Here is a 27,052-nt window from a genome sequence, read left to right on the forward strand (position 1 = left end):
CAGGTCCGGGTCCGTTTACCCAAAATGTTGACCGAAGTCAACATTATGCATATTAATACCAAAATTCATCAAATATTTCACATAATTCACATATTCTAACATAAAAACTTTCCGGCTACGCGCCCGAACTGCGCACGCCAATCGAGACAACTACTAAAAGTGAGGTTTTCAAGGCCTCGAAAGCGCGGCACATAATAATCGAATATCGATAGGAAACCTCTTAACAACTAAAGCCTCATTCCAACACTTTCACATACTGCCAATGATAAAGGAAACACATAATAAATCATAACCATTTCCTATGTCAACCATTCATGAAGTCATTTCTCTCCTGGTAATTACCATAGCTAATTTTGAACCAAACCTCAAGGGCAAAACCAGGGAGGTAGTTAAGTTCCGAGACAAGCCACGTAACTATAAAATCTCAAGCTGATGACAATTATGCAAATAGAACGAAAAATAAGGGCATTATGGAATTTAAATAATCATCTCTCCTTAGACACATTCATGTTGTGGATTCTCTCTGCATTTGACGTGAAAATAACCAACCAAGAAACCTCAAACAAAACAAAATGCCTCAACAAAACATAATAGTAGAACAAAGATTAGCATTCTGAAGAGAGAAACAACAATTTTTTTCCAGAGGAAAGGAAAGGAAATGAGAATTGCAAAGGGGGCTATTTTTCTTTCCTTTTCATTCATCATCTCCATATATTGAGGAAGAAAAAACAAAATATAGGGACATTGATTTCATATTATATATACCCCTTATTGCATACTCCAATTATATTTTTCTTTCCCATTTTCATTTCTAAACCCTTCAATTCTTCTCTCTTTTTTTTTCCATCTCATTTTCTTGAATTTGCATTACACATTGTGGAGAAGCTAGAGAAGAATGAGAGACCAAAGGCCACGCCTTGAAAGGCAATTTTTGGGTGCACATTTGCATATATAATGAGGCGCATTGTGGGTAATTGTTGGATAAAAATATCATTGGTTTTTATGGGGTTGTGGATTTGAAGGGAAAAATTGGAGTCTTGATTGATCTCCATTGTGTTTGTTGAGAAATGGTATGGCTTTCTTGCTTTTCTCTGAAGAATTTTCTTAGTTTGCATGTTGGCTTTTGCTTAAGTTTTTGTTATTTTCTTCAAGTAGTTGACAGCTGCGGTTATTATGTTTTCAATTGCATGAGAAAGGTGACGTATTTGTTTTTGCTTAACTATACTGTTCTAATGAAGGGTTATTATAATTACTTCTTGGCGATAAATTGTTCAGATATAACTAAGTCCATAATTGTGTATTCTATTTTACGACTTTAAACTTTTAGATGAGATTATCACATAATTCAACATGGTATGAGACAGAGGTCTTAGGTTCAATTCTCACCTCCAACCATAATCATCAGAAAGAATTTGCACGTGCTACAACTTAAGCTTTTGGATGAAATAACCACAGAGTTTGTTTCAGAGAAAGGAAAAATAACATTATTTTCAGTAGGTTCAGAGAAGCTGTATTTTCTTTAATAAGAGAGTGGCAGTTAAATTGCTTTCCGCATGACGGTCTAAGTATATTATAAACTGGCCTTATCCATCTTGTCGATTGGCTAAGGAGTGCATAAGTGTTAGAGTGGGTTAGAGTCCCACATCGGTTGGGGATTGGGCTGGTGCGTAGTGGTCTCCTTATATGGACTTAGGAAATCTTACTCGCATGAGCTAACTTTTGGGGTTGAGTTAGGACCAAAGTCCATATCTTCAAAATAAGCAAGCCAACTTTCATCGCTCCAAGAAGAACTTATTTTTTAAAGCTCACTTTCAACTGTCAAGTGTTGCATACTGCACCTCCAAGTTAGAGGTTCTTGAGATTTGTCAGAACGGGTTAAGTCTCGCATTGGTTGGGGAATGTGCTGGTGGTCTCCTTACATGGACTTGGGCAATCTTCGTTCATGAGCTAGATTTTGGGGTTGAGTTAGTCTCAAGGTCCATATCTTCTTCACATGCTATCAAAGCCAGCCAGGTGTGTTCCCGTTTGGGCTCTCGTATTATATTGATCATGCTCCAGTTGGAGGTCTGGGCGTGTGAGGGGGTGTTAGAGTCGGTTAGACTCTCATATTGGTTTTTGGGGTTGAGTTAGGCCTAAGGTTCATATCTTCTTCACAAGATTAAAGTTGGTTTACCTGCATGAAGCTTCTATTTGGAAACAAAAAGAAGTAAATTTGTGTGTTTGGATGGGCCCATCTCTGTTAAAGTATTAGCCAGTGTTCTATTCTCCCTGTCAAGATAAAAATTTGCATAGCTAGCTTTAGTCGCTTCAAAGTATTATTTTTCTAGTAACTAAACTCTATAAACGAGATTCCGTTAGACACGCCTTAATGTTTGCTTCGCCTTTCAGCTTCTAAATCATCAGCATATGTTACTGAGAGTCAAAATGGCATATTCAAGAGTAAGATATGTAGACAAATATAGATTCCATGTGCAGTATATCTGTCGTCTCTTGTTCTCCTTTTCTCTTCTGATTTTATGTCATGTTCTTCGGTTCTTTTTTGCTTTTTATATCTCCTCTCTAGTGTATAATTCAAACCTTCTATGTGCATAGTGGTTTTTAAGGTACAAAATGTTTTAGTGCTGTGACTGAGACTTCGAAAATTCTAAATGTTGTGCAGAGTGTTTCCGCCAGTGTTGTGGTTGGATCTCATGTATGGGTTGAGGATCCTGAGGTAGCTTGGATAGATGGGGTAGTTGCTGAAGTCAATGGTGAAGAGATCACAGTTAACTGCACGTCAGGGAAGACAGTGAGTTTTACATTAACATACACCTTTTACACATTTCTATTATTTACATTATTTAAAGTAAATTTTTCTTTGTCTTTTAAGCTTTAATATTCTACTTTTGCTGTATTATGTTTGATCCACATCCTTGGTGCCCGTGGCAAATGCTTGAATGATAGTGTAATTATGACTTGTTGCTTCCTGCATACATTCTTCTAGATAGTTGTGAAAGTAGGTGAACTAGAAATTCTTTAACTTGCTAGTATTGTCCGCTCTGGTAATTGAGCAGATGCCTTGGTGTTTTGACTTGTATTGTCCTCTTGTAATTGTCTAAATAATCTGTTGAATCTTCATCTTCACTTTTAAGTTCCTTTTTTCTTTTCTTGGGAGAATAAATAGCATCGTGGGATTTGATATTCCAGCGCATAAACTACTGATTTCAGTCAATTTTGATCTCAGAAGATAAAAATCTGATTGTGGCAGGCAGTATTATTGATAAGATTAGATATGGTTATACTGAGTAAAGGTCTGTTTACCATGTTGTTTGTTTAGCTTACTATGGTCTCTGAGCAGAGTGCTCTTTGGCAAATTTTGAAAATTAGTCTTTATGAGCTAAAATTAGTTTTGGTTTGAATATAACAATGATCATAAAGCGCAATAGTATCCATCTTTAGTGTTTGCAGCATGCTGCTAGCTAGCTCTGTAGACTGTCACTTTTTGGAAAACAGATTGACAGGATTACATCATTTTATTTTCCCGGTATCTGAATGTGTTGTCTGATAAATCTCCCTGAATTTCCTTTGTAGGTTGTAACCAATCTATCCCATGTGTACGCAAAAGATACTGATGCGCCTTCTTGTGGCGTGGATGATATGACAAAACTTTCTTATCTGCATGAACCAGGAGTTTTGCAGAATTTGAAAAGTCGATATGACATGAATGAAATTTATGTAAGGGCTTTCAGGACGATTGTTATGCATTTTTTGAATCAGATATATTTTCTGTTTCTTTTCTTGATGATTTTTAGGCATTAAGGGGTGGTTTGGTTTGGTTCATGGTTATGTGGGGACTATAATTCAATGAATAATAATGATATGAATTATGTACAGTGAATAATAATGTAGTATTACACATAAAAAAAAAGTAAGTTTCCTAGTATAACTTAATGCAGGTTTTATTTGATACCGTCAACCAAACATAACACCAGTTATGCAGGGATAATATTTCCAACCAAATGCTGCCTTAATGCGGAAATTTATTTTCTAATCCATCCAAGCAAACACTGCATTTTTTTATGTCAGGATTATTTTTGCTAATCCGTTCAACCAAACAACCCCTTATGTTTTCTTTTTCTTTGTCATGTCTTGAGTAAACTGGTTGAGAAAGCTAACATGTGATTTGGTGCATTCAGACTTACACTGGGAGCATATTGATTGCCGTGAACCCCTTCAAGCGGTTACCCCATTTATATGATAAAAGTGTGATGGAACAGTACAAAGGCATTGCACTTGGGGAGCTGCCCCCTCATCCTTTTGCTATTGCTGATGCTGCTTATAGGCAAGATTCATGGTTTTTCGTGTAGCTGTCAAAGTATTAACTTCTGTATAATCTTTAACATTGTGCTTCTGAATTCAGGCTGATGATTAATGAGGGGATAAGCCAGTCAATTTTGGTAAGTGGAGAGAGTGGAGCGGGCAAGACAGAAAGCACAAAAATGCTTATGCAATATCTTGCATATATGGGAGGACGAGCGGCAGCTGAGGGAAGGAGCGTGGAGCAGCAAGTCCTTGAGGTATGATACTTTGGTAGATTTTCTCCGTTGTTTGATTTATTCGATTATTGGAATCTTGAAATAGCCACTTTCTTGCCAAGGTTGACTTTACAAAATCTGTTCAAAATATTTCTGGATCAATCAATTGATCAACTATACTTAAAAACATTTCCTGATCTATGTACATATTTAATTTTGCTTTTTTCAGTCAAATCCGGTTTTAGAAGCCTTCGGTAATGCTAAGACAGTCAGAAACAACAACTCAAGGTGAGGAAACTCAAAAATTCAGATACCTTTTCCTCACCGTATTACACATTCTGTTTAACTCATGAATTTTGCTGCACCATGTATTTTGGCAGTCGTTTTGGTAAATTTGTGGAGCTCCAGTTTGATAAAAGAGGGAGGATATCCGGTGCTGCTATCAGAACATATCTGCTGGAACGATCACGTGTTTGTCAAGTTTCTGATCCTGAGAGAAATTATCACTGCTTCTATTTGCTTTGTGCTGCACCACCTCAGGTAATTTTACTTTCCCTGTATGTTTGCAATATGTTTATTTCTAGAAGTTAGGGAGCACTTTACCTTTATTAGGATTTAAATTGTACTTGATGATGCCCCTCCAAATGCAATTTGTCTATTTTTCAAAAAGCAACATGAATATGTTAATAAAGAAAAGAGTTCCGAAGGTCTTATTTTTATTTTCATTTTTCTTAAAGAATTCCAAAGTAAGCACCGTGGAAACAACCTCTTACTGAAATATTAGGTAAGATTGCTACCATTAGACCTAATGTGATCTGGCACTTCCCTGAACCTTGCACATAACGGGAGTTTAGTGTATCAGGTTGTCCTTTTTATTAAAAGATTAAATGAAGATTAGTGATGAAAGAAACATTCAACACTTATCTGCTAAATTAATAACATCGAAACTAAAAGGTATCTTCGGAAGTTCCCGTGTCTTTTTGTACACCAAAATCATAAATGCCTTCGGAGAGAATTGGAACAAGACAGTAGATGTCAGCACTTAGTATGGTCAGCCGAAGCCACAGCAGTAGGTGCTACGGTCTGTTTTTCATTTAAGCACTAGTTGTTCGTGCCAAAGTTCTTGTTAACATACTATTCCCTCCATTTCATTGATTTGGTTTGATCTGCAAGGTTACTAAGAGTGAAATGATCGATGAGATTATTTTACTGATTTTGATAAAAAGTGTATTAAATAATACTCTGAAATGTGAAAAGGTTTAAATCTAAGTTTGAATGATTGAATAGAAGTATTAGTTTGTACTACCGCATCCCATTTTGTATGACAGTATTTGACTTGAAACGAAATGATTTTATTTTGATTTGTTGTATAGCTTTGTAATTTGATTAGACTTAGATGTAGGGTGTGTTTGGTATTCCGGAAAATGTTTTCCAATTTTTCCATGTTTGGTTGGCTTAAATGTTTTGAAAACATTTTCCTTATGAACTCGTTTTCCTCCAATTAATGTTTTCCTCATCAAGAGAAGGGAAAACATTTTCCAAAACTCCTTCTCAACCTTTCCCATCCTCACCAACCCACCCCACCTCCTCTCTCCCAAGGTTTTTTTTCTTCAAATTTCATTTTTTCCGTTACCACCCACCCTACTACCCATCCACCCCCAACTCCCCTCCCGCAAAACAAATATTTGTTTACCTTATTTTTTTGCTGTTTTTCGTTTTGCTGTCCCCCAGCCCCGCCCCCTCACCCCCTGCCCCCCTCCCGAAAAAAAAATTTAAATATATTTTTCAGTTTTAGTTTTTTTATTTATCGGTTTAGAGGTTCAAAATTTTACAAGTTCCAAAGTTATGAGTTCGGAGGTTTATGTGTTTGGAAGTTTACGAGTTTAGAAATTATAAAGTTTATGGGTTCGAAATTTCGCGGTTTTGAAAGTTTAGTGGTTCGAAAGTTTATGAAATTTGTGGGTTCGGAAGGTTGTTGGTTTGAAAGTTTATGGCTTCATGTTTATTATATCTAAATTATTTATGAATACTTTGAGAAGTCATTTTCCTTAATTTGCGTACCAAACACCGGAAAATGAATAAGATTACTACTTATTTTCCAAGAAAACATTTTCTTGGAAAACATTTTCCACGAAAAACATTTTCCGTTATACCAAACACGCCCGTAATGTACTAATGTGTCACATCGGATAAATATAACACATGTACATTTAGAAGTTTGAATATAAGATACTTGTCTTTAGGCATTTTTTTCCACTTAATTCTCACATGGCATAACTCATAAGAGTTTTGATGAGAAATAAATCCTAGTTCCTTGCTTGGATTCACTAGAAATATCCAAAGAGAAAATATCAGCACGCATATTTTGGGCAGTTTCTACTTGACCTGATCACGAATGAACTATCGCTTCTGTTTTAAGTTTTGTTGTCTTCCTGAAGTGCTACACTTAAACCAGTACTCCCACTAAGACCAGAGAAAATCCTTGTTAAACATATCCCAAAACAAATATGTTGCAGCGCTACATAAATAAATAAAAATGACTCCTCTTTAACAGTTTAAGCATTAGATGAGCTATCACATATTTCAACAGTTTATGCAACATGCAATGCTGTTTTTCTAAGTTGGAGCTACTTAGTTTGCTTGTTTTCTTTTTTTCTTGCAGGATGTTGAAAAATACAAAGTAGGGAATCCTAGGACATTTCATTATCTGAACCAATCAAATTTTTTTGAACTAGCTGGAGTGGATGAGTCAGAGGAATACCTGGCAACGAGGCGGGCTATGGATATTGTTGGGATCAGTCATGATGAGCAGGTATTAGCATCATTAAATTCTTCGCATACATGGGTTACTTCATGAGAGTCTCTAGTTTTAATATTCAACTGCAGGATGCTATTTTTAGAGTAGTTGCTGCGATTCTTCACTTGGGAAACGTTGAATTTGCAAAGGGAACAGAAACTGACGCTTCAGAACCTAAGGATGATAAGTCTCGGTTCCATCTTAAGATTGCAGCTGAACTATTCATGTAAGTGGTTTCTTCTATTTATATCTCCAGATACCCACGTGCTTTTCGGTAAAAACTATCATTTCGCTGAAATCTCGTTTAGGTGTGATGAGAAGTCTCTTGAGGACTCCATGTGCAAACGTGTCATGGTAACTCGTGATGAGACCATTACAAAGTCCCTCGATCCACAGGCTGCAGCTGTCAGTAGAGATGCTTTAGCCAAGATAGTTTACTCAAGATTGTTTGATTGGTTAGTTGAGTACCGTAAATTTTATTGCTTGTTCATTTGTATCAAAGGTAATTGACCCAACACAAATGTTGTTTTGTTGTTCAGGATAGTGAACAAGATCAATAACTCCATTGGCCAAGATCCTGATTCAACTTTCTCAATTGGTGTTCTAGACATCTATGGATTTGAGAGTTTCAAGACAAACAGGTGCTTAACCGGTATGCTTTTGTTTTCATCATTCAAGTAGTTAAGTTTTGCAGAATGCTGGATGAAAGTTCTGTTCTGCAAATTTGGATTTTTGGATTTAAAATTTCATTATCCTCCATGATCTGACATAACCATAATTTTCTCTGTCAACATCTGGCTCTGTTCCAAGATTTATTCTGGATATGGTTTACTGTTCCTACTTTATTTATAGCTGCCTATACACACATTCTACTTCTTAAAGCACTTTTGGTGTTGAGTTCACATTTAGATGAATAGCCTTGTTTGTTTTCCTGCTCGTTTCTTTAATTTTATTTTTTTATGCTCTCTCCTTTGTTATGATTATTGATTTCTTCTATGCAGTTTTGAGCAATTTTGCATTAATTTGACCAACGAAAAGCTGCAGCAACATTTCAACCAGGTTTGCGTAGTCATTCATTTGATAGTCTCATAGCTCGGACATGTTAATGTAAATACTGAAAAACCTTTTATTTCCCTTTGCCAGCATGTTTTCAAGATGGAGCAAGAAGAGTATACCAAAGAGGAAATTGACTGGAGTTACATAGAGTTCATTGATAATCAAGATATTCTGGATCTTATAGAAAAGGTGACCTGGATATATACTATATCACCATCTTTTACTTTTGATGACTGCCTACGACATGTATAGAGAAAGATTTATAGGCAGAAAATGGGACAAGACCATATACAAGTGCGTAGAGATAAGGAGTTCTATAAAAAATAGATGAGTTCTATAAAAAGTAGATCTTTCTACCGAATATATTAAATCATCAATGCATGTTGAATCATCTTATGTTGATTACCATACTATTTGTTTCACTTCTTTCCTCCACAGATATGCTAATATAAGAAAAATAAATCTTTGTTGTCAGTTTCTGTTATATGTTATAGATTTTAATTTTATTGATATGTTTTGGTTCCATTTTTACCATGTTTATGTTCTGAATACTTCGTTTCCTTCAGAAACCTGGCGGGATCATTGCTCTTCTTGATGAGGCCTGGTATGTAGAGAGTTCAAATCTTTTCTTTACTCAAAATTTCCATTCTTTAGGTATAATTGCCAAAAATACCCACAAAACTCATTGGTTGTTGTTTTGACTCCTCTTGTGGCTCACTTTTGCCAGTATGTTCCCGAGATCAACATATGAAACCTTCGCAGAAAAGCTATATCAGACTTTTAAAGATCATAAGCGGTTCAGCAAGCCAAAGTTGTCCCGGACTGATTTTACTATTTGCCACTATGCTGGTGATGTATGTAGCAAAAGTACTTAAATATATCTATGTACTTTACAAGAGTGAGGGTTATGCAATTTTTGCTAAGAAAAGCAAGTGTTGCTCAATCTTGTTTTGACTTCTTTCATGTCAGGTCACTTACCAAACTGAGTTCTTTTTGGATAAGAACAAGGATTATGTAGTTCCAGAGCACCAAGCAACACTTACTGCTTCAAGGTGCCACTTTGTCTCTGGCTTGTTTCCACCTTTTCCTGAAGAATCTTCTAAACAGACCAAGTTCTCCTCTATTGGCGCTCGATTTAAAGTATATTTTCTTCTTTCCTTTGATCAACCTGTTTTTATCTCATTGTTTCATGCTTCTGAAATATATTACACTTTACCTGGTATAGCAACAATTGCAAGCATTGCTTGAGACACTTAATGCCACAGAGCCTCATTATGTTCGTTGTGTGAAGCCAAATAATCTTTTGAAGCCAGAAATTTTTGAGAACCAAAATGTACTCCAGCAGCTTCGTTGTGGGGTAAGCTTTAATAACCTCCGTCTGTTATAAACTGTATAGTCTCTGCAAGCCTGGGTACTTCACAACTAAACCTTTTATAGGGAGTTCTGGAGGCTATTCGGATCAGTTGTGCTGGCTATCCTACTCGGAAACCGTTTGATGAATTCTTAAGCCGGTTTAAGGTCCTTGCACCTGAGGTTTTAAATGGAAGGTATTATTCGCATTAACACAATTCAAAGAGTTTCGAGGTTTCTATCCATTTTCTTCTTTGGTCTGTCAACATTTATATTTTCTTTTACTTTCTCATTTAGTAGTATTCTCATTGATAGTATTGACGAGGTCGCCGCTTGCGGGAGACTTTTAGAGAAGGCTGGACTCAAAGGTTATCAGGTACCGGTCGTCGTTTTTCTGGTAGTGGTTAATCATTAAGATTATCTATTAAAGAGAAAAATGTTCTGTTCTGTGTGCTGAATTACATCGGCAGCTATATAGGTGCATTTATATCCACAGATAAGGTTTTTAGCCCTCACTAAATTCCTTACATCAATGGAATGCTGTGACTAATTGTTATTGCTATCATCATTTAAAAGGGCAGCGTGTAAAAATCTGATGGAAGAAGAGTGAACTGAAATTTCTTGGTTGGTTTTCTTTAGGGAAGGAATTACAAACATATTACCTACTTCAAATAATATATTATCTCCCTATTCTAGAAACAAATCAAATCAGGTTTTGTACTCTAGAAAAGCTGACAAATCTAGAATTCTGGAATCCTTGAGATCCTTTCCCAGAATATAAACACTCCTCGAGCTAGGTTGTAGATATTGATTAAGACAAGCTTGGAACTTGTAGGGAAGTAAGGAAGTAAAGAAGTTCCATTTTCCCTTTTTCTATATTTTTTATTCTAGTGGCGATCTATTTCAACGTGTTTGTAGCAGCAAGAAATCAATGAGTAAAGGATCTCCCAATTCTCTTTTCCTTTAGGAAATAAATTACCTTCCTAAAATATTATATAATCTAGAAAACAAATAAAATCCGGATTCCTAGTCTAGAAACAGTGTACTAATCCAGAATTGTGGAATCTTTGAGATCCTTTCCCAGAATAAGGACAGTTCAAAATCATGCTTTATTCCTTTCGCTCCGAAAATGCCGTGCCTTTTTCTCTCTTTAATTGAAGTATTTGGTCATTTAGATGCTGCAATTTAGTTGAGGAGCACTGTTGAGAATCTTGTGGGAAACCTGTAAACTAGGTTTTCTATTTTCCTTTTGCATCAGATTTTATGTATTTATATCGTTCAAACTTGTATCAGCTGGTTGTATGATTCTTTTTGTTGAAGCTCATAAAATTTAAACTTGCTGGTTGATGCATTCTATCTGATGTTACATAATTGCAGGTTGGTAAAACAAAAGTGTTTCTTAGAGCCGGCCAAATGGCAGAATTAGACACCCGCCGAAATGAGGTCCTTGGCAGATCTGCTAGCATAATCCAGGCAAAAGTTCGCACATATTTCGCTCGCAAAACTTTTTTGTTGTTACGGGTTTCAGCAATCCAAGTCCAAGCTGTTTGTAGGGGTACGATAGCCTGTTTAACTTTTATATATAATTTATATGACCATGCCCCGACAAAAAGCTAGAAACCGCTGTGAATATGTACCTGGATCCTGTACACGCCGTTCATCACACCGTGTGAATTGGTTTCTCTAAATTCAATAATGCCTCAAATGTTTTACTTATGCAATAAAAAAAAAAGAAATGCCCAATAACTGTTTTATGATACCTTATGCAGGCCAACTTGCACGGGCTATCTACGAGTGCATGAGGAGAGAAGCTGCCTCTCTGAGGATCCAAAAAGATGCACGCAAGTACCTTGCACGGAAATCTTATGGATTGCTGTGCTTTTCAGCTGTTTCAATTCAAGCAGGATTGCGTGGCATGGCTGCTCGAAATGAGCTTCAATTCAGAAAGCGAACAAATGCAGCTATCTTTATCCAGGTAAAGAGAGATTTTCTACTGGCTTTTCTGAATTTCACATGCCATTTTAGCGTCAATTTTTTATCCTTCAGGATCAGCATAATGATAATTTAGAACGCAAGTAACTAAGCCATTTTACATGCTTTGACTGACATATAGCTTCGGCGTAATTTTTCTTTCTTTGATTATGCTGGTTATAGAGTGATTGGCGGAGATACTTGAAACGGCTACATTATAGGAGGATGAAGAAAGCAGCAATTGTGTTACAATGTGCCTGGAGAGCTAAAATGGCCCGCAGAGAACTACGAAAGCTAAAGATGGTAAGAACTCACTCTGTTCGCCTTTACCGCTCACAAGATTTTGGGTACGACATGCTAGTTTGTTGTGTCCCTTGATCTGTGTAAACTGTATGTGTCATTATTCTCCCAGTTTTCTGTTACGATAGAATAACAACTAGTTCTGAATCATTCAGTGAATAATAGTGAACTTTCTCAGTACTTTGTATTAATTACAAAGCAAGAAATAGTTGAATAGAAAGGCAAGAAACATATTGTTCCTCTCACCCTTACCCACCAATAATTAATGTATGGAGGTTCAGTCATCAGGGCGATGGTAGAAGGTAATTTTTATGTGTGTGCTGAACTGGGCACCTTTGAACGGTGAACCAAAAATAACCAGGTGGTTTGTGGGAAGTCCATGTCATAGCAGTGGAAGTCCCAACAATTGCTGTGTCGACCCTTGTGCATTATGGTGTGCCTTTTGCGCATTGTGTCACGAAGGATGACAAATAAGGCTTTTGATATGGCTTTTATGTTCAATCCATATGATCTTGCAGTGCAAAATTTTCTGCCAGTATAGTTCTTTTTATCATCTCCTTCTCTTCCTTCTGATTTCTCTTTTAGTTTTCTCTTCTTTAGTGGACATAAAGCAAGATCTCCATTAAAAGAAAGGAATTATTTGGAAATGAACATGCTTTTGTGGAGTGAAACCGAAGAGCTGGAGCTTTAGTTTTATTTTCTTTAGTGACATAAAGCCGACTTTTATGTTCAACTCATATGATTTCGCAGGCTTTAGTTCAAATACCTTAATAGATGTGTTAAATGTCTTGATTTTATTTTCTGCTCCAGGCAGCGAAAGAAACTGGAGCTCTCCAAGAAGCCAAAAGCAAGCTGGAAAAGGAAGTTGAAGAGCTGACACAGAGACTACAGGTGGAGAAGCGCATGAGGGTAAATATATTTCTTTGAACTTACTAGATTACTATCAGTTTTTATAATTGGTAATTATGTTCTAACAGGATGGTTAGCTATGATGTCGTATTTCCTCTTTGCACTCAGTTTAAAGGAAATGATTTCTTCTCATATTTGACCAGTCCATCTTTTTTGCACATTATTGTGAGTTACAGGTCCTAAACTTGGCAACTAAGACATAGATCTAATTGTATTTCTAGACTTCAGACTTAAAATAGATTTCCATTTGCTGGAGTCTTAGATCAACTTCTGGTTGTTGCTCTGACTTCAGTATTTGATCAAATTTGTTAATTTTTATATCTTTTTTGCGTTAGAGCCTACTAAACCTCAATCTGAAAGTAGTTGGGCTCGGCTATTCACATCCTATATGTCTATTCTGCTGTATTTGGAGTTTATATAGCTCAAATATTTTTGATGCAAATCATGTTGGAAACATGTATGTTTTATAGTTTCACTATGAAGTGTTTATTATTGGATTATGGAGTTGGATCAATGCAAGCAAGCATTGAAAATAAACAGAAACAAAATGTGATTCTATTTTGCAGTAGCATCTTGTTTCTATACCAGCTAATTGACAGAAACCATATTATACAGGACAATTTGGAGGAAGCTAAAACCCAGGAAACAATGAAATTACAGTCTGCATTGGAAGAGACTAGGCTTCAGCTTAAAGAAACTAAAGAGCTGCTCGTGAAGGAATGTGGGGCTACCACAAAGGACAATCTGGAGGAAACTAAAGCCCAGGAAACAATGAAATTACAGTCTGCATTGGAAGAGACAAGGCTTCAGCTTCAAGAAGCAAAAGAGCAGCTCGTGAAGGAACGCGGGGCTACCACAAAGGACAATCTGGAGGAAACTAAAGCCCAGGAAACAATGAAATTACAGTCTGCATTGGAAGAGACAAGGCTTCAGCTTCAAGAAGCAAAAGAGCAGCTCGTGAAGGAACGTGGGGCTACCACAAAGGTTGCGGAACAAGGATCTATTATACAAGAGGTCCGAGTTATAGATCAGGGGCTGGTCGACAAGCTTAATGCTGAAAATGAGCAGCTTAAGGTAAGGATGTAGAAGTAAATGTGTTGTACTATTTGATGGATATTGCATACTGTTAGAGTAGGTTAGAGTCCCACACTGGTTGCGGAATGGGATGGTATCCCCTTATATGGACTTGGGCAATCCTCTCCCATGAGCTAGCTTTCTGGGTTGAGTTAGGCCCAAGGTCCATTTCTTTAACATGATATCAGAGCCGGGCCCATTCCCGTTTGGGCTCCAGTGTTATATTGTCCACACTCCAGTTGGCGGTCTGGGCGTGTGAGGGGGTGTTAGAGTGGGTTAGAATCCCACAATGGTTGGGGAATGAGCTGGTGGTCTCCTTATATGGACTTGGGCAATCCTCCCCTCATGAGCTAGCTTTTGGGTTTGAGTTAGGCCCAAGGTTCATATCTTCACACATACTCTATTTGAAGATCAAAAAGCACATGAGTTAAGTCTGACCAGGAAAAGTTTTTCTGCTTCTAATTTAATATTCTATAGACTGTTTTCTTGCTCAAGATTAGTACTCCATGGTTACAGCTTCTGATGCATTATTGTCATAATTTAGTTGTCGAACTGGCTTTCAATATCTTGTCAAATATGTTGCAGGTTATTGTTAACTCGTTGGAAAAGAAAATTGATGAAACAGAGAAAAAATATGAGGAGACAGTCAAAATAAGCGAGGAGCGATTGAAGCAAGTTCTGGAGGCCGAGTCTAAGATAACTCAGTTGAAGGAAGTCATGCAAAGGTAGGGAAATTTTAGACAACGCCTTTCCTTATTTGTTATACCTTAACTAGTAGTCGTACCCGCGCGATGCGCGGTCAATATTAAAAAAATATTAATTAAATTAAATTATGATCAGGCTTGTTTGATTCTATTAGATCGTATTGCTTTAATAAAATTCAATTGTCATCTTGTTTGTCAATACGATATACCCAATAATGAAATCTCTATTAAATCAAACGTGCTTATATAGTCAGTGAATAACTTTTTTGTTCTATTTTTCTTTATTATATTAAACAATATTTAGTATTCGCTTTCTTTTTGTAATATATGAGAAGATATATAATTTATTACTATTGAATTTTTTGTTTTTAAATTTTATTATGTTGTTCTTAATAATATTATCTAAATTTTAGTGAATAAAATCTATGTTAAACTAACGGGACTTATACAGGCAGCGCATCAAATAACGTTTTTGTTATGTAATTTTCTTTATTATATCTTTCAATATTTAATACTATTACTTTGTTAATAGAAAGTTTCATTAGCATATTACGTTATTTAATATTTTTCTCTGAAGTTTTTTTTTATTACTTTATTTTTATTTTTTTATTTTTAAATAATTTTAAAACTCCAACTTAAAACTACTCCCCAATTTGAATTGGTAATTTATTATTTTTTTAATTTTGTTTTTTATATTAAAATTCCAACTTGAACTACTCCCCAATTTGAATGGATAGTTTTTTTTCTCTTTTTTTCGTTTTTTATAGCTTTTTTATTTTAAAATAATTTAAAAACTCCAACTTGAAACTACTCCCACCCAATTTGAACGGGTAGTTACTTTTTTATATATTTATATTTTCATTTTCTAATTATAGTTAATTATAAGATATCTATTTTTATTTTAAAATTATTTTAAAACTCCAACTTGAAACTACTCCCCGATTTGAATGGGTAGTTTTTCTTCTCTTTTTTTTTGTTGTTTTTTTATAGATTTTTTTTTGCTTTTTTATTTTAAAATAATTTAAAAACTCCAACTTGAAACTACTCCCACCCAATTTGAATGGGTAGTTTTTTTTATATTTATATTTTCGTTTTTTATATAGTTAATTATAAGATATCTATATTTATTAATTCAAATAAAGTAATCAATTAATATATATATATATATATGAATATATTCATATATATGGTAGTTTTATATTTTTTTATTATTTTCGTTTTTTATATATATTTAAATTCAAAAAGAATAACCAATAATTAATTATTAACTAAATAATAAATTTAGTAACTAATTATGTCATGTGGCTTTTTTTTAAGCTGCCACTTGGATTAACGAAAGGGCTTTTTCCTCTCCTTTTAGTAATATATAGATTCTGTTGTTCTTAATTTTAGCGAATAAAATCTTTGTTAAACTAACGGGACTTATACAGGCAGCGCATCGAATAACGTTTTTGTATTTTTATTTTCAAATAATTTTAAAACTCCAACTTAAAACTACTCCCCAATTTGAATTGATAATTTATTATTTTTTAATTTCGTTTTTTATTTTAAATCTCACATTTGAAACTACTCCCGATTTGGATGGGTAGTTTTTCTTCTCTTTTTTCGTTTTTTATAGCTTTTTTTTTTTTGCTTTTAAAAAAAATAATTTAAAAGCTCCAACTTGAAAATACTCCCACCCAATTTGAATGGGTAGTTATTTTTTTATATATTTATATTTTTGTTTTTATATTATAGTTAATTATAAGATATCTATATTTATTAATTTAAATAAAGTAACCAATAACTAATTATTAATTAAAAATAACTACCAATTTGAATGGGTAGTTATTTTCTTATATATTTATATTTTTGTTTTTCAAACGTACTTATAAAGTCAGACGAAAATTGATCATAGTTTGTTTTTTATATATATTTAAATTCAAAAATAATAACCAATAACTAATTATTAATTAAAAATAACTACCAATTTGAATGGGTAGTTATTTTCTTATATATTTATATTTTCGTTTTTTTATTATAGTTAATTATAAGGTATCTATTTTTATTTTAAAATTATTTTAAAACACCCACTTGAAACTACTCCATGATTTGAATGAGTTGTTTTTCTTCTATTTTTTTGTTTTTTATAGTTTTTTTTTGTTTTTTTATTTTAAAATAACTTAAAAACTCCAACTTTAAACTAATCCCACCCAATTTGAATGAGTAGTTATTTTTACATATATTTATATTTTGATTTTTTTTATTATAGTTAATTATAAGATATCTATATTTATTAATTCAATTAAAGTAACCAATATATATATATATATATATATATATATATATATATATATATATATATATATGGTAGTTTTGTATTTTTTAATTTTCGTTTTTTATATATATTTAAATTCAAAAATAATAACCAATAACTAATTATTAATTAAAAATAACTACCAATTTGAATGGGTAGTTATTTTCTTATATATTTATATTTTCGTTTTTTTATTATAGTTAATTATAAGGTATCTATTTTTATTTTAAAATTATTTTAAAACACCCACTTGAAACTACTCCATGATTTGAATGAGTTGTTTTTCTTCTATTTTTTTGTTTTTTATAGTTTTTTTTTGTTTTTTTATTTTAAAATAATTTAAAAATTCCAACTTGAAACTACTCCCACCCAATTTGAATGGGTAATTATTTTTTTATATATATATTTTTTTATTTTTTTATTATAGTTAATTATTAATATAGATATAGATAAGAAATCTATATTTATTAATTAAATTAAAGTAACCAATTAATATATATATATATATATATAACCAATTATATATATACATATATATGGTAGTTTTTTTAATTATTTTCATTTTTTAGATATATTTAAATTAAAAAGAATAACCAATAACTAATTTAATAACTAATTATGTCATGTGTCATTCTATTGTTCTGCTATTTAGCTTCACGAGGTCTTCTGGTTTTAATTATAGATATATATGTTTTAGTATTAATCTGGATTATACATCATAGTTTGTCTAAAGCTGAAAGTCAATCAGGAATTTTTCCCTTGGTTGATTTCCCTATAGTTGAATGGTCTAAGTGTAATAATTGTTAACATTATTTACCTTGTAACATTCTTTTAGCAGCTTGGTTAATCTCACACCAATTTCGATCCTTATTTTCTCCTACTTTTTCATTTGATACTGATTGAGAGAACCACAGTTCTAAAGAGCTGCTACTGAAGGATCCTGAGGCTGCCACAAAGTTGTTGGAAGAAGTAGAGTTTCAGGTTGTTAATCAGGAGGTGACGGGAAAGCTTACTGCTGAAAATGAGCAGCTCAAGGTGAGGATGTTAGATTTAAATGTGATGTACTACTTAGTAGATGCTCTTCTTAAATTTCAAGAAATACCTGATGGAAATTTGGCTGCAACCAGTTTTATTGCTGCTTCTAATTCAGTTATTGAACTTGCTTTAAACATTGTGTATCAAATATGTCGCAGGTTCTTGTTAACTCATTGGAAAAGAAAATTGATGAAACAGAGAAAAAGTATGAGGAAACAAGCAAATTAAGTGAGGAGCGATTGAAGCAAGCTCTGGATGCAGAGGCTAAGATAATTGAGTTGAAGATTAGCATGCAAAGGTTAGAAAATCTAACATATATGGCTTGGTTTCTTCAACAGGCTCTGGCATCTTATCTTATTTGTTATTATTTTCTAAAAGAATATGGTTTCGCATGTCGTTTAGATTTGCTAGCAGTTTGTCTCAAGCTGAAAGTCAATCAGGATCATCCTTGTTTGTTTGATTTTCCTATAGTTGAATTGTCGAAGTTTATAGTTTTGTGCACTACCGAAACAACTGTGTTAACTCCCAATAAATCTGTGGTTCACTAGTTTCAATCCACCTCAGCTTCCCTCTGAATTGAAGCTAATGTGCTTGGCCCAAAATTTCATAAGTTTGTCCTACTGGATCCATATTTTATTATCGTGCTATTGGAATTGCCAGGAGGAATGAAATTTCTTGTCAATAACACAGATCTAGTCTATGAAATCTTCACTCCATTAAAGATCCTAATTTTCGCCTTCTTTTTCATTCTAAACCCATCGAGAGAAGTACAACTCTAAACTTGTCAACTCAGCAAGTCTTCTTGAGAGGCTTTTTAGTTTATGAAAATTAAACCTTTTGCGTTAAAAGTTCAAATTTTAATTTATCTTAATCAAATCGCTTCGACACAAGTATGTCAAAGCAGATGATAGATCCATGTATGCAGCTTCTGTATGTTTTCCAATATTTCTTGTATAGTCCCTCTTCTTTTTAGAGCAAACTTTGAACAGATAGAACAACATGCGATCCATTTTTCCCTTTTCATTGCTCTCCCGCTGTACAATAGCACTCGCACTATTAATGTGGTCTGTTAGTAATGATGTTCCCACTTGTGTGCCCCCCTTTTCCAATGGGTTTATGGTTTCTATTCCTGTGCCATCATTCCCTCTTTTGCTCCATGTATGTTCCAGGAGAATTGTCCACTCTGCTTAATATGGACCAGGTCCTCTTAAGAATTATGACTCCTTGTTCCTGCTTTCCTTCAGAATTACTGGACTTGCTTGTCTTCTTAGGAGTTATTGTTCATTCTAACAAAATGTAGAACTCAGATATATTTCTTCCATTAACTAGCAGAGAAGATAGATTTCTTCTATTAAGAATCTAATTGCTTTATCTTTTATATGTACAAGTTAAAGTCCGGGATTTCTTAATCATGTGAAATTAGTTAGCTTGAATATCTTGTTTAACTTTGCATTTGTATCTCAGGCTTGAAGAGAAACTTTCCGATATAGAAGACCAGCAGATTCTTCGACAGCAAGCGTTACATTTACCTTCTGGGAAAACTTCAAACCGATTCGCAATAAAAACTCAGGTGCTGATGCCATAGAAATGTCAATCCTTTTGCATAGCTTTCTTGAGCATGTCCTAACTTTTTTTCTTTTTCCGTTTTTCCTCTTGCAGCCTTCTGAAAATGGTCATCATGTAAGTGAAGGAATCACCGATATAGTTCCTAGTTTTATACTCCCTCTGTCCCAACTTGAATAATACTCTTATCATTTTAAAACGCTTCAAAACCTTTGACACCATTCCATCTCTGGAAAACTTTCACAACTTTCAAGAATTCAAATTCATTAAAGTGTTTCGAGTTTTAAATATAGGAACTAACATTTCAACTATTACTCTGACGTTTTCTTCCACAATAACTAGTTTAACATGTAAGTCAAAATTAACATCTTAAACACTGTGTGTACTCGAATATGGTCACATAAAATGGGATGGAGGGAGTAACAATCAGGTTGGTGCTTTGAATAATGTCAGTTATGAAATATTGTATACAGGAACCGCAGGCTGCAACACCAGCAAGAAGGTTTGGTACAGATTCTATGAGGAGATCCAATGCTGGCGTACAAGGAAAATGGTTTGGTACAGAGTCTATGAGGAGATCCATGGCCGAAAAGCAGCGGGTATGTACCCAGGATGTGGTCGAAATTTTTTTCAATCAGATTTCTTTTTCTGTTTGCCATCTTTCTCTGCTTAGAACCTTTTCTTTTTGAGTATAGATGGGACAAGATATCCAAATATTGAAATTCATAAAACATGCTACGCCAGACAAATGTTTATTTTGAAAAGCCTGTGGTTTGAACTGTATTCTCTGACTGTGAGATTTGCAGATTATGAGCTGATGCTTAGTCAAATTCCTTTTCCCCGAAAGAAAAACCAGGGTTAAAAATTATCTTTGATTCAATGAGAAGTCGGGGGAAAGAGAGGATTAATTGAATTTCTTTACTCTGGTGCTAAGAGATTGATACAGCTAATCTTTTCTTTTCCGGTGGGTGGGGAACGGGTGTCCACATCCTTCGGCTTTTAATTTTTTTCTTCCTTACCTCACCCTCATTCTTTATGATCCCTTGTAAACTTCCTTGTTCACTGGCTTTATCTTGGTTAAAAATAGTAAACAATATGTAGTGGCAGCTAAAGAATTGAACAAATAATGAGTGCTGGCCACTCTGGACTTCTCTTGATGCTTCTTTAAAGCTACCTTCCTTGCAATTTCTTTTTCTCAGAAGTTACAGTGTACCTATAAAAAAAAGCTGGCAAATCTGCAGCAGAAGATAGTACAAGGACACAACTGCATATGTTTAAACCTGGGTAGGACGCTTTTATGTGTGTACGCAATGCTTAAGATGAATTTGTGTTTAAATTGTTTTTCATATACAAAAAATATTGGCTTACTTTTCTAGGTTAGTGCTGTTGAAGTTTGGCAAAATGCCAAAGTCCCACATTGGTTGGGAGTTAAGTTTGGGGGGATTTTTCCCCTATAAAAGAAGGCCTAATGTTTAGGATTGAAACACACCTCTCATTTGCCTTCTCATCTGTTTAAGGCATTTGTATCTTCTCTCTTTAGTATTATTTCACTTGTATTTTTGGAGTGGAATAAAATATTGGTTGTGTCCGAGGAGTAGGCAAAATTAGCCGAACCTCGTAAATTCTGGTGTTTCCTTTATTGTTGTTTTATTGTCTTATTTATTATTTGGTGGCTGTCATAATTTTTGGTATAGTAGTTGTGACTTATTCACACTATATACATTTGGCTTCCGCAACAATTGGTATCAGAGCCAAGGTACTGTCTAAGTATGCTCTGTGGTTGCAGCATAGTCTGATCTTCCACATCAGAAAAGATTTATCTTGGTAACTGAGTCAAGGTTCTGTCTGAGTATGCTCTGTAGTTGCAGCTTAGTCTGATCTTCTACATCAGAAAAGAAATAATCTTGATTTGTGTCGTCAGCTATTAAATAATATTTGTGTCAAATATGGGAGACAATAAACAAGAAGAATCTACATCAAGTGTCAACAATACGTCATCATTGGCATCTTCGCTTATGACAAGAATTGTGTCAAATGCGAAATTTGCGGTAGAAATTTTTGACGGGTCCGGACATTTTGGGATGTGGCAAGGCGAGGTTCTAGATGTCCTTTTTCAACAAGGGCTAGATCTGGCCATTGAAGAAAAGAAACCAGATGTTATTGGAGAAGAAGATTGGAGAATTATCAACCGTGTTGCTTGCGGTACCATTCGATCCTACCTTGCTAGAGAGCAGAAATATCCATACACAAAGGAAACTTCTGCAAGTAAATTATGGAAAGCACTGGAGGATAAATTTTTGAAGAAAAATAGTCAAAATAAATTGTATATGAAGAAGAGACTGTTTCACTTCACCTATGTTCCTGGTACCACGATGAATGAACATATCACCAGTTTCAATAAGTTGGTCACAGATTTGCAAAATATGGATACAACTTATGATGATGGTGACTTGGCCTTAATGTTGTTGGCGTCACTTCCTGATGAGTACGAGCACCTTGAAACTACTCTACTCCATGGAAATGACGAAATTTCTCTCAGAGAAGTTTGTTCAGCTTTGTACAGCTATGAACAAAGAAAGCGAGAAAAACAGAAGGGCGGAGAAGGAGAAGCACTGTTTGTGAGGGATCGTCCTCAAAATCAAACGAGGACAAAGAAGGGAAGATCCAAGTCAAGATCCAGACCCAGCAAAGATGAATGTGCCTTTTGTCGAGAAAAAGGGCACTGGAAGAAAGACTGTCCGAAGTTGAAGAATAAGGCCAAACATAACAATGGAAAGGCTATTATGGATTCAAATGTAGCTGATTGTGATGATTCAGACTTCTCATTAGTTACAACAGAGTCATCAACATCATCAGACATATGGTTGATGGACTCGGCTTGTAGCTATCATATGTGTCCCAACAGGGACTGGTTCGTGGAATTTCAAGAAGGAGAATATGGAGTCATCCACACAGCGGATAACAGCCCTCTTACCTCATATGGCATTGGTTCAATACGATTAAGGAACCATGATGGAATGATCAGAACATTGATAGATGTTCGATATGTACCGGATTTGAAGAAGAATCTCATCTCTGTGGGAGCCCTAGAATCAAAAGGGTTCAAAATCATTGCAGAAAATGGAGTGATGAGAGTATGCTCCGGTGCACTAGTGGTAATGAAGGCTAATCGGAAGAATAATAATATGTACCGCTATTGTGGCAGTACAGTTATTGGGACAGCGACAGTGACATCCAGTGACGACAAAGAGGCAGAAGCAACCAAGCTATGGCACATGCGCTTGGGACATGCTGGAGGAAAATCCTTGAAAACTCTATCAGATCAAGGATTGTTAAAAGGAGTCAAGGCTTGCAACTTGGAGTTTTGTGAGCATTGTGTTAAAGGGAAACAGACAAGGGTTAAATTTGGTACAGCGATCCATAATACTAAAGGCATTTTGGATTATGTACACTCTGATGTTTGGGGTCCTTCCAAAACACCTTCATTGGGTGGGAAGCACTATTTTGTAACCTTTGTTGATGATTTTTCCCGAAGAGTATGGGTGTATACAATGAAGAGCAAAGATGAAGTGTTGGGAATTTTTCTCAAATGGAAGACGATGGTGGAAAATCAGACAGGCAGGAGAATCAAGTGTATTCGCACAAACAATGGAGGTGAATACAAAAATGATCATTTCAATAAGGTCTGTGAAAATGATGGCATCATCCGACACTTCACTGTTAGACATACACCACAACAGAATGGAGTGGCAGAACGTATGAACCGGACCTTGCTGGAGAAGGTACGGTGTATGTTGTCCAATGCTGGCTTGGGCAAAGAATTTTGGGCTGAGGCAATTACATATGCATGCCACCTCATTAATCGTCTACCATCTGCTGCTATTGATGGCAAAACACCATTTGAAAAATGGTACGGAAAACCTGCTGTAGATTATAACTCTTTGCACGTGTTTGGCTCAACTGCATATTATCATGTGACGGAGTCAAAATTGGATCCAAGGGCAAAGAAGGCTATTTTTATGGGAATTACTTCTGGAGTCAAAGGATATCGCTTATGGTGTCCTATGACAAAGAAAGTAATATTCAGCAGAGATGTTACCTTTGATGAATTTGCTATGGTAAATAAGGTAACAGAAGATACCAAACAAAATGAAGGTGCTTCTAAGCAGGTGGAGTTTGAGGGAAAATTTATTTTTCCTACACAAGAAGCAGAGGAGGAAACAAATGAAGATTACCCTCTGGAAGGAGAGCCAGTAGAGGAGATTCCAACTCAGGAATCTCAACAACAACTTGAATCAATAGCAACCAGCAGGCCAAAAAGAACAATAACGAAACCTGTTCGTCTCATAGAGACGGTTGCTTGTGCAACCTCAATTGTAGCTGATGATGTTCCTACTACTTATAAAGACGCTGTCCAAAGTTCAGAAGAAGATAAGTGGAGGATTGCCATGAATGATGAAATACAGTCCCTTCATCAGAATCATACATGGAGATTGGCCAATCTCCCGAAGGGAAAGAAAGCAATTGGGTGCAAATGGGTATTTGCAAAGAAAGAAGGATTTCCTAACCAATTAGATGTTCGCTACAAAGCAAGATTGGTGGCCAAAGGATATGCTCAAAAGGAGGGAATTGATTACAATGAAGTGTTTTCTCCAGTTGTAAAACATTCCTCCATTAGAATTATGTTGGCTTTGGTAGCACAATTGGATTTGGAACTAGTTCAGATGGATGTAAAAACTGCGTTTTTACACGGAAACTTGGAGGAGGAAATCTACATGACTCAGCCAGAAGGATTCAAAGTTGCTGGAAAAGAAAATATGGTGTGCAAACTTGAAAAATCGTTGTACGGATTGAAACAATCTTCTAGACAATGGTACAAGCGATTTGACGAGTTTATGTTGCGGCAAGGGTACAAGAGAAGCAAATACGATCATTGTGTGTATTTGCACAAGCTTAAAGATGGTTCCTTTGTATATCTTCTCCTATATGTTGATGATATGTTGATAGCTTCCAAGAATTTGGAAGAAATTGATAAGTTGAAGATTCAACTGAAGAAGGAGTTCGAGATGAAGGATTTGGGTGAGGCAAAGAAAATTCTTGGCATGGAGATAATTAGAGATAGACGTTCAAAGAAACTCTGTTTATCTCAAAAGGAATATTTGAAGAGAGTACTTCAACGTTTTGGCATAGATGACAAGACTAAGCCAGTTCCACTTGCTTCCCATTTTAAGCTAAGTACTACTATGTCGCCAATGGATGAAGCTGAACGAGAGTATATGTCAAAGGTACCATACGCAAATGTTGTTGGTAGCTTGATGTATGCAATGGTTTGCACAAGGCCTGACATTTCACAAGCTGTTGGAGTTATTAGCAGATATATGCACAATCCAGGGAAGGAGCATTGGCAAGCTGTGAAGTGGATTCTACGGTATATTCATAATACTGTAGATGTCGGGTTAGTTTTTGAGCAGGAAGACAATCAGTTTGTAGTTGGATATTGTGACTCAGATTTTGCGGGTGATATGGACAAACGAAGATCAACTACTGGTTATGTGTTTACTTTTGCAAAGGCACCAGTTAGTTGGAAGTCTACTTTGCAGTCAACAGTTGCTTTGTCTACAACAGAGGCAGAGTACATGGCTATTACAGATGCTGTGAAAGAGGCAATTTGGCTTCAAGGATTGCTAAAGGAGCTTGGTGTTGAACAAAAAGGTATCACAATTTTTTGTGATAGTCAAAGTGCTATTCAATTAGCGAAGAACCAAGTTTATCATGCAAGGACGAAGCACATTGATGTTCGGTATCATTTCGTACGAGAAATCATAGAAGAAGGTGGAGTCACGGTGAAGAAAATTCATACTACAGAGAATCCTGCTGATATGCTGACAAAGGTGGTGATTGCGGTCAAGTTTCAACATTGTTTGGATTTGATCAACATTGTTGAACACTGAAGATTGAAGATGAAGACACAACCAAAATTTGTTATTGAGAGAGAATTGAAAATGTGGAATTTTGCCAAGGTGGAGATTTGTTGAAGTTTGGCAAAATGCCAAAGTCCCACATTGGTTGGGAGTTAAGTTTGGGGGGATTTTTCCCCTATAAAAGAAGGCCTAATGTTTAGGATTGAAACACACCTCTCATTTGCCTTCTCATCTGTTTAAGGCATTTGTATCTTCTCTCTTTAGTATTATTTCACTTGTATTTTTGGAGTGGAATAAAATATTGGTTGTGTCCGAGGAGTAGGCAAAATTAGCCGAACCTCGTAAATTCTGGTGTTTCCTTTATTGTTGTTTTATTGTCTTATTTATTATTTGGTGGCTGTCATAATTTTTGGTATAGTAGTTGTGACTTATTCACACTATATACATTTGGCTTCCGCAACAAGTGCTACTAGTGTTTGAGAAGTTGTTTTATTCCCACTGGTATATTTCATGAAAGAGATGGATAATATATCAGCAGAGGTATTATTCCTCCACTTTCCTGTGAATGAATAATAATGTGGCTACTAATTTTAATATCCTCTTTAATATTATGTTTCAGGAGAGTGTGGATAATCTTATCAAATGTGTCAGTCAAGATCTAGGGTTCAGTGAAGGGAAACCAGTGGCGGCATTTACCATATACAAATGCCTACTTCATTGGAATTCCTTCGAAGCAGAAAAAACTAATGTATTTGATCGTCTTATTCAGATGATTGGTTCTGCGATAGAGGTAATTTTCAATATCTTGTAGAAATTAGAGGTTGTGTTTGTAGGTGTTCATGAGTCATGACATCAGTGTAATACATACTAGCCTGTATTGGTCCGGAATTGGACTTTTGTACTGCTATGTCAAAAATGCATCATTTCAAAAATGGGAAGGAATTTCATTATTACCCGTTACATCTGAGAGGTGCTAACCGCTTCTCATCTTCCACCCTCCTAAAGAAATCCTGAAGACAATGAAAGAAAGCAGCTGATGACTGAAATCAGAAGGATTTGTCAAGTTAGCTCATCATCTTAACTTCCAGCTTAAGCAGAATAGGTGTTACACTATACATGCTATAATCTACAAAACATAAGCTTAAACAGTTCCCGGTGAAGTCATAATCTATGTGACTGTAGTTTCAGTTTTTATCCTCTAAAATCACGGCTTAAAAATGCTCTCTCTAACTGATGATATACGCTTATTTACACACATGCTCGTCTTATATCAATTTGCAGGACGAGACAAACAATAATCACATGGCTTATTGGCTGTCCAATGGTGCAACATTGTTGTTTTTGCTTCAGCATACGCTGAAAACTACTAGTTCAGCTCCAAGTAAACCGCCCCAACCAACATCGTTTTTTGGTAGAATGGCGCAGGTATTTAAATTCTTACATCGTCTTTATTATTGAATGTGCTCCTAAAACTATTGAATTAAAGTTTCTATGGTGTTCCCTTTCATTATATCTAAACCAAAACTGGGTGGCATAATATTATGCAAAGAAACCATTATAGT

General features: G+C 35.2%; 1 protein-coding gene across 2 annotated transcripts in view; it reads left to right on the forward strand.

Moving 5' to 3' along the window:
* Positions 1 to 544: 544 nt before the first annotated feature.
* Positions 545 to 27,052, forward strand: part of LOC107793012 (myosin-6-like) — a 31,413-nt gene continuing 4,905 nt past the window's right edge. The window contains exons 1-32 of one of the 2 annotated variants that reach the window (XM_075257029.1): positions 545 to 1,070; positions 2,660 to 2,788; positions 3,571 to 3,714; positions 4,176 to 4,321; positions 4,400 to 4,556; positions 4,744 to 4,802; positions 4,895 to 5,054; positions 7,177 to 7,326; positions 7,401 to 7,537; positions 7,620 to 7,766; positions 7,851 to 7,952; positions 8,313 to 8,370; positions 8,455 to 8,556; positions 8,934 to 8,971; positions 9,095 to 9,221; positions 9,337 to 9,507; positions 9,593 to 9,724; positions 9,805 to 9,914; positions 10,018 to 10,093; positions 11,095 to 11,272; positions 11,487 to 11,692; positions 11,872 to 11,991; positions 12,799 to 12,897; positions 13,513 to 13,971; positions 14,557 to 14,696; positions 17,886 to 18,006; positions 18,165 to 18,304; positions 19,471 to 19,576; positions 19,666 to 19,686; positions 20,043 to 20,168; positions 26,110 to 26,280; positions 26,772 to 26,915. In XM_075257029.1, coding sequence (XP_075113130.1) covers positions 1,068 to 1,070; positions 2,660 to 2,788; positions 3,571 to 3,714; positions 4,176 to 4,321; positions 4,400 to 4,556; positions 4,744 to 4,802; positions 4,895 to 5,054; positions 7,177 to 7,326; positions 7,401 to 7,537; positions 7,620 to 7,766; positions 7,851 to 7,952; positions 8,313 to 8,370; positions 8,455 to 8,556; positions 8,934 to 8,971; positions 9,095 to 9,221; positions 9,337 to 9,507; positions 9,593 to 9,724; positions 9,805 to 9,914; positions 10,018 to 10,093; positions 11,095 to 11,272; positions 11,487 to 11,692; positions 11,872 to 11,991; positions 12,799 to 12,897; positions 13,513 to 13,971; positions 14,557 to 14,696; positions 17,886 to 18,006; positions 18,165 to 18,304; positions 19,471 to 19,576; positions 19,666 to 19,686; positions 20,043 to 20,168; positions 26,110 to 26,280; positions 26,772 to 26,915 — 4,179 coding nt within the window. In that variant the 5' untranslated portion in view covers positions 545 to 1,067. The remainder of the gene's footprint in view (positions 1,071 to 2,659; positions 2,789 to 3,570; positions 3,715 to 4,175; positions 4,322 to 4,399; positions 4,557 to 4,743; positions 4,803 to 4,894; positions 5,055 to 7,176; positions 7,327 to 7,400; positions 7,538 to 7,619; positions 7,767 to 7,850; positions 7,953 to 8,312; positions 8,371 to 8,454; positions 8,557 to 8,933; positions 8,972 to 9,094; positions 9,222 to 9,336; positions 9,508 to 9,592; positions 9,725 to 9,804; positions 9,915 to 10,017; positions 10,094 to 11,094; positions 11,273 to 11,486; positions 11,693 to 11,871; positions 11,992 to 12,798; positions 12,898 to 13,512; positions 13,972 to 14,556; positions 14,697 to 17,885; positions 18,007 to 18,164; positions 18,305 to 19,470; positions 19,577 to 19,665; positions 19,687 to 20,042; positions 20,169 to 26,109; positions 26,281 to 26,771; positions 26,916 to 27,052) is intronic. The other variant, XM_075257030.1, reaches the window with a different exon arrangement.

Source organism: Nicotiana tabacum, chromosome 7, assembly GCF_000715075.1.
Source record: "Nicotiana tabacum cultivar K326 chromosome 7, ASM71507v2, whole genome shotgun sequence".
NCBI classification, from domain to species: domain Eukaryota; kingdom Viridiplantae; phylum Streptophyta; class Magnoliopsida; order Solanales; family Solanaceae; genus Nicotiana; species Nicotiana tabacum.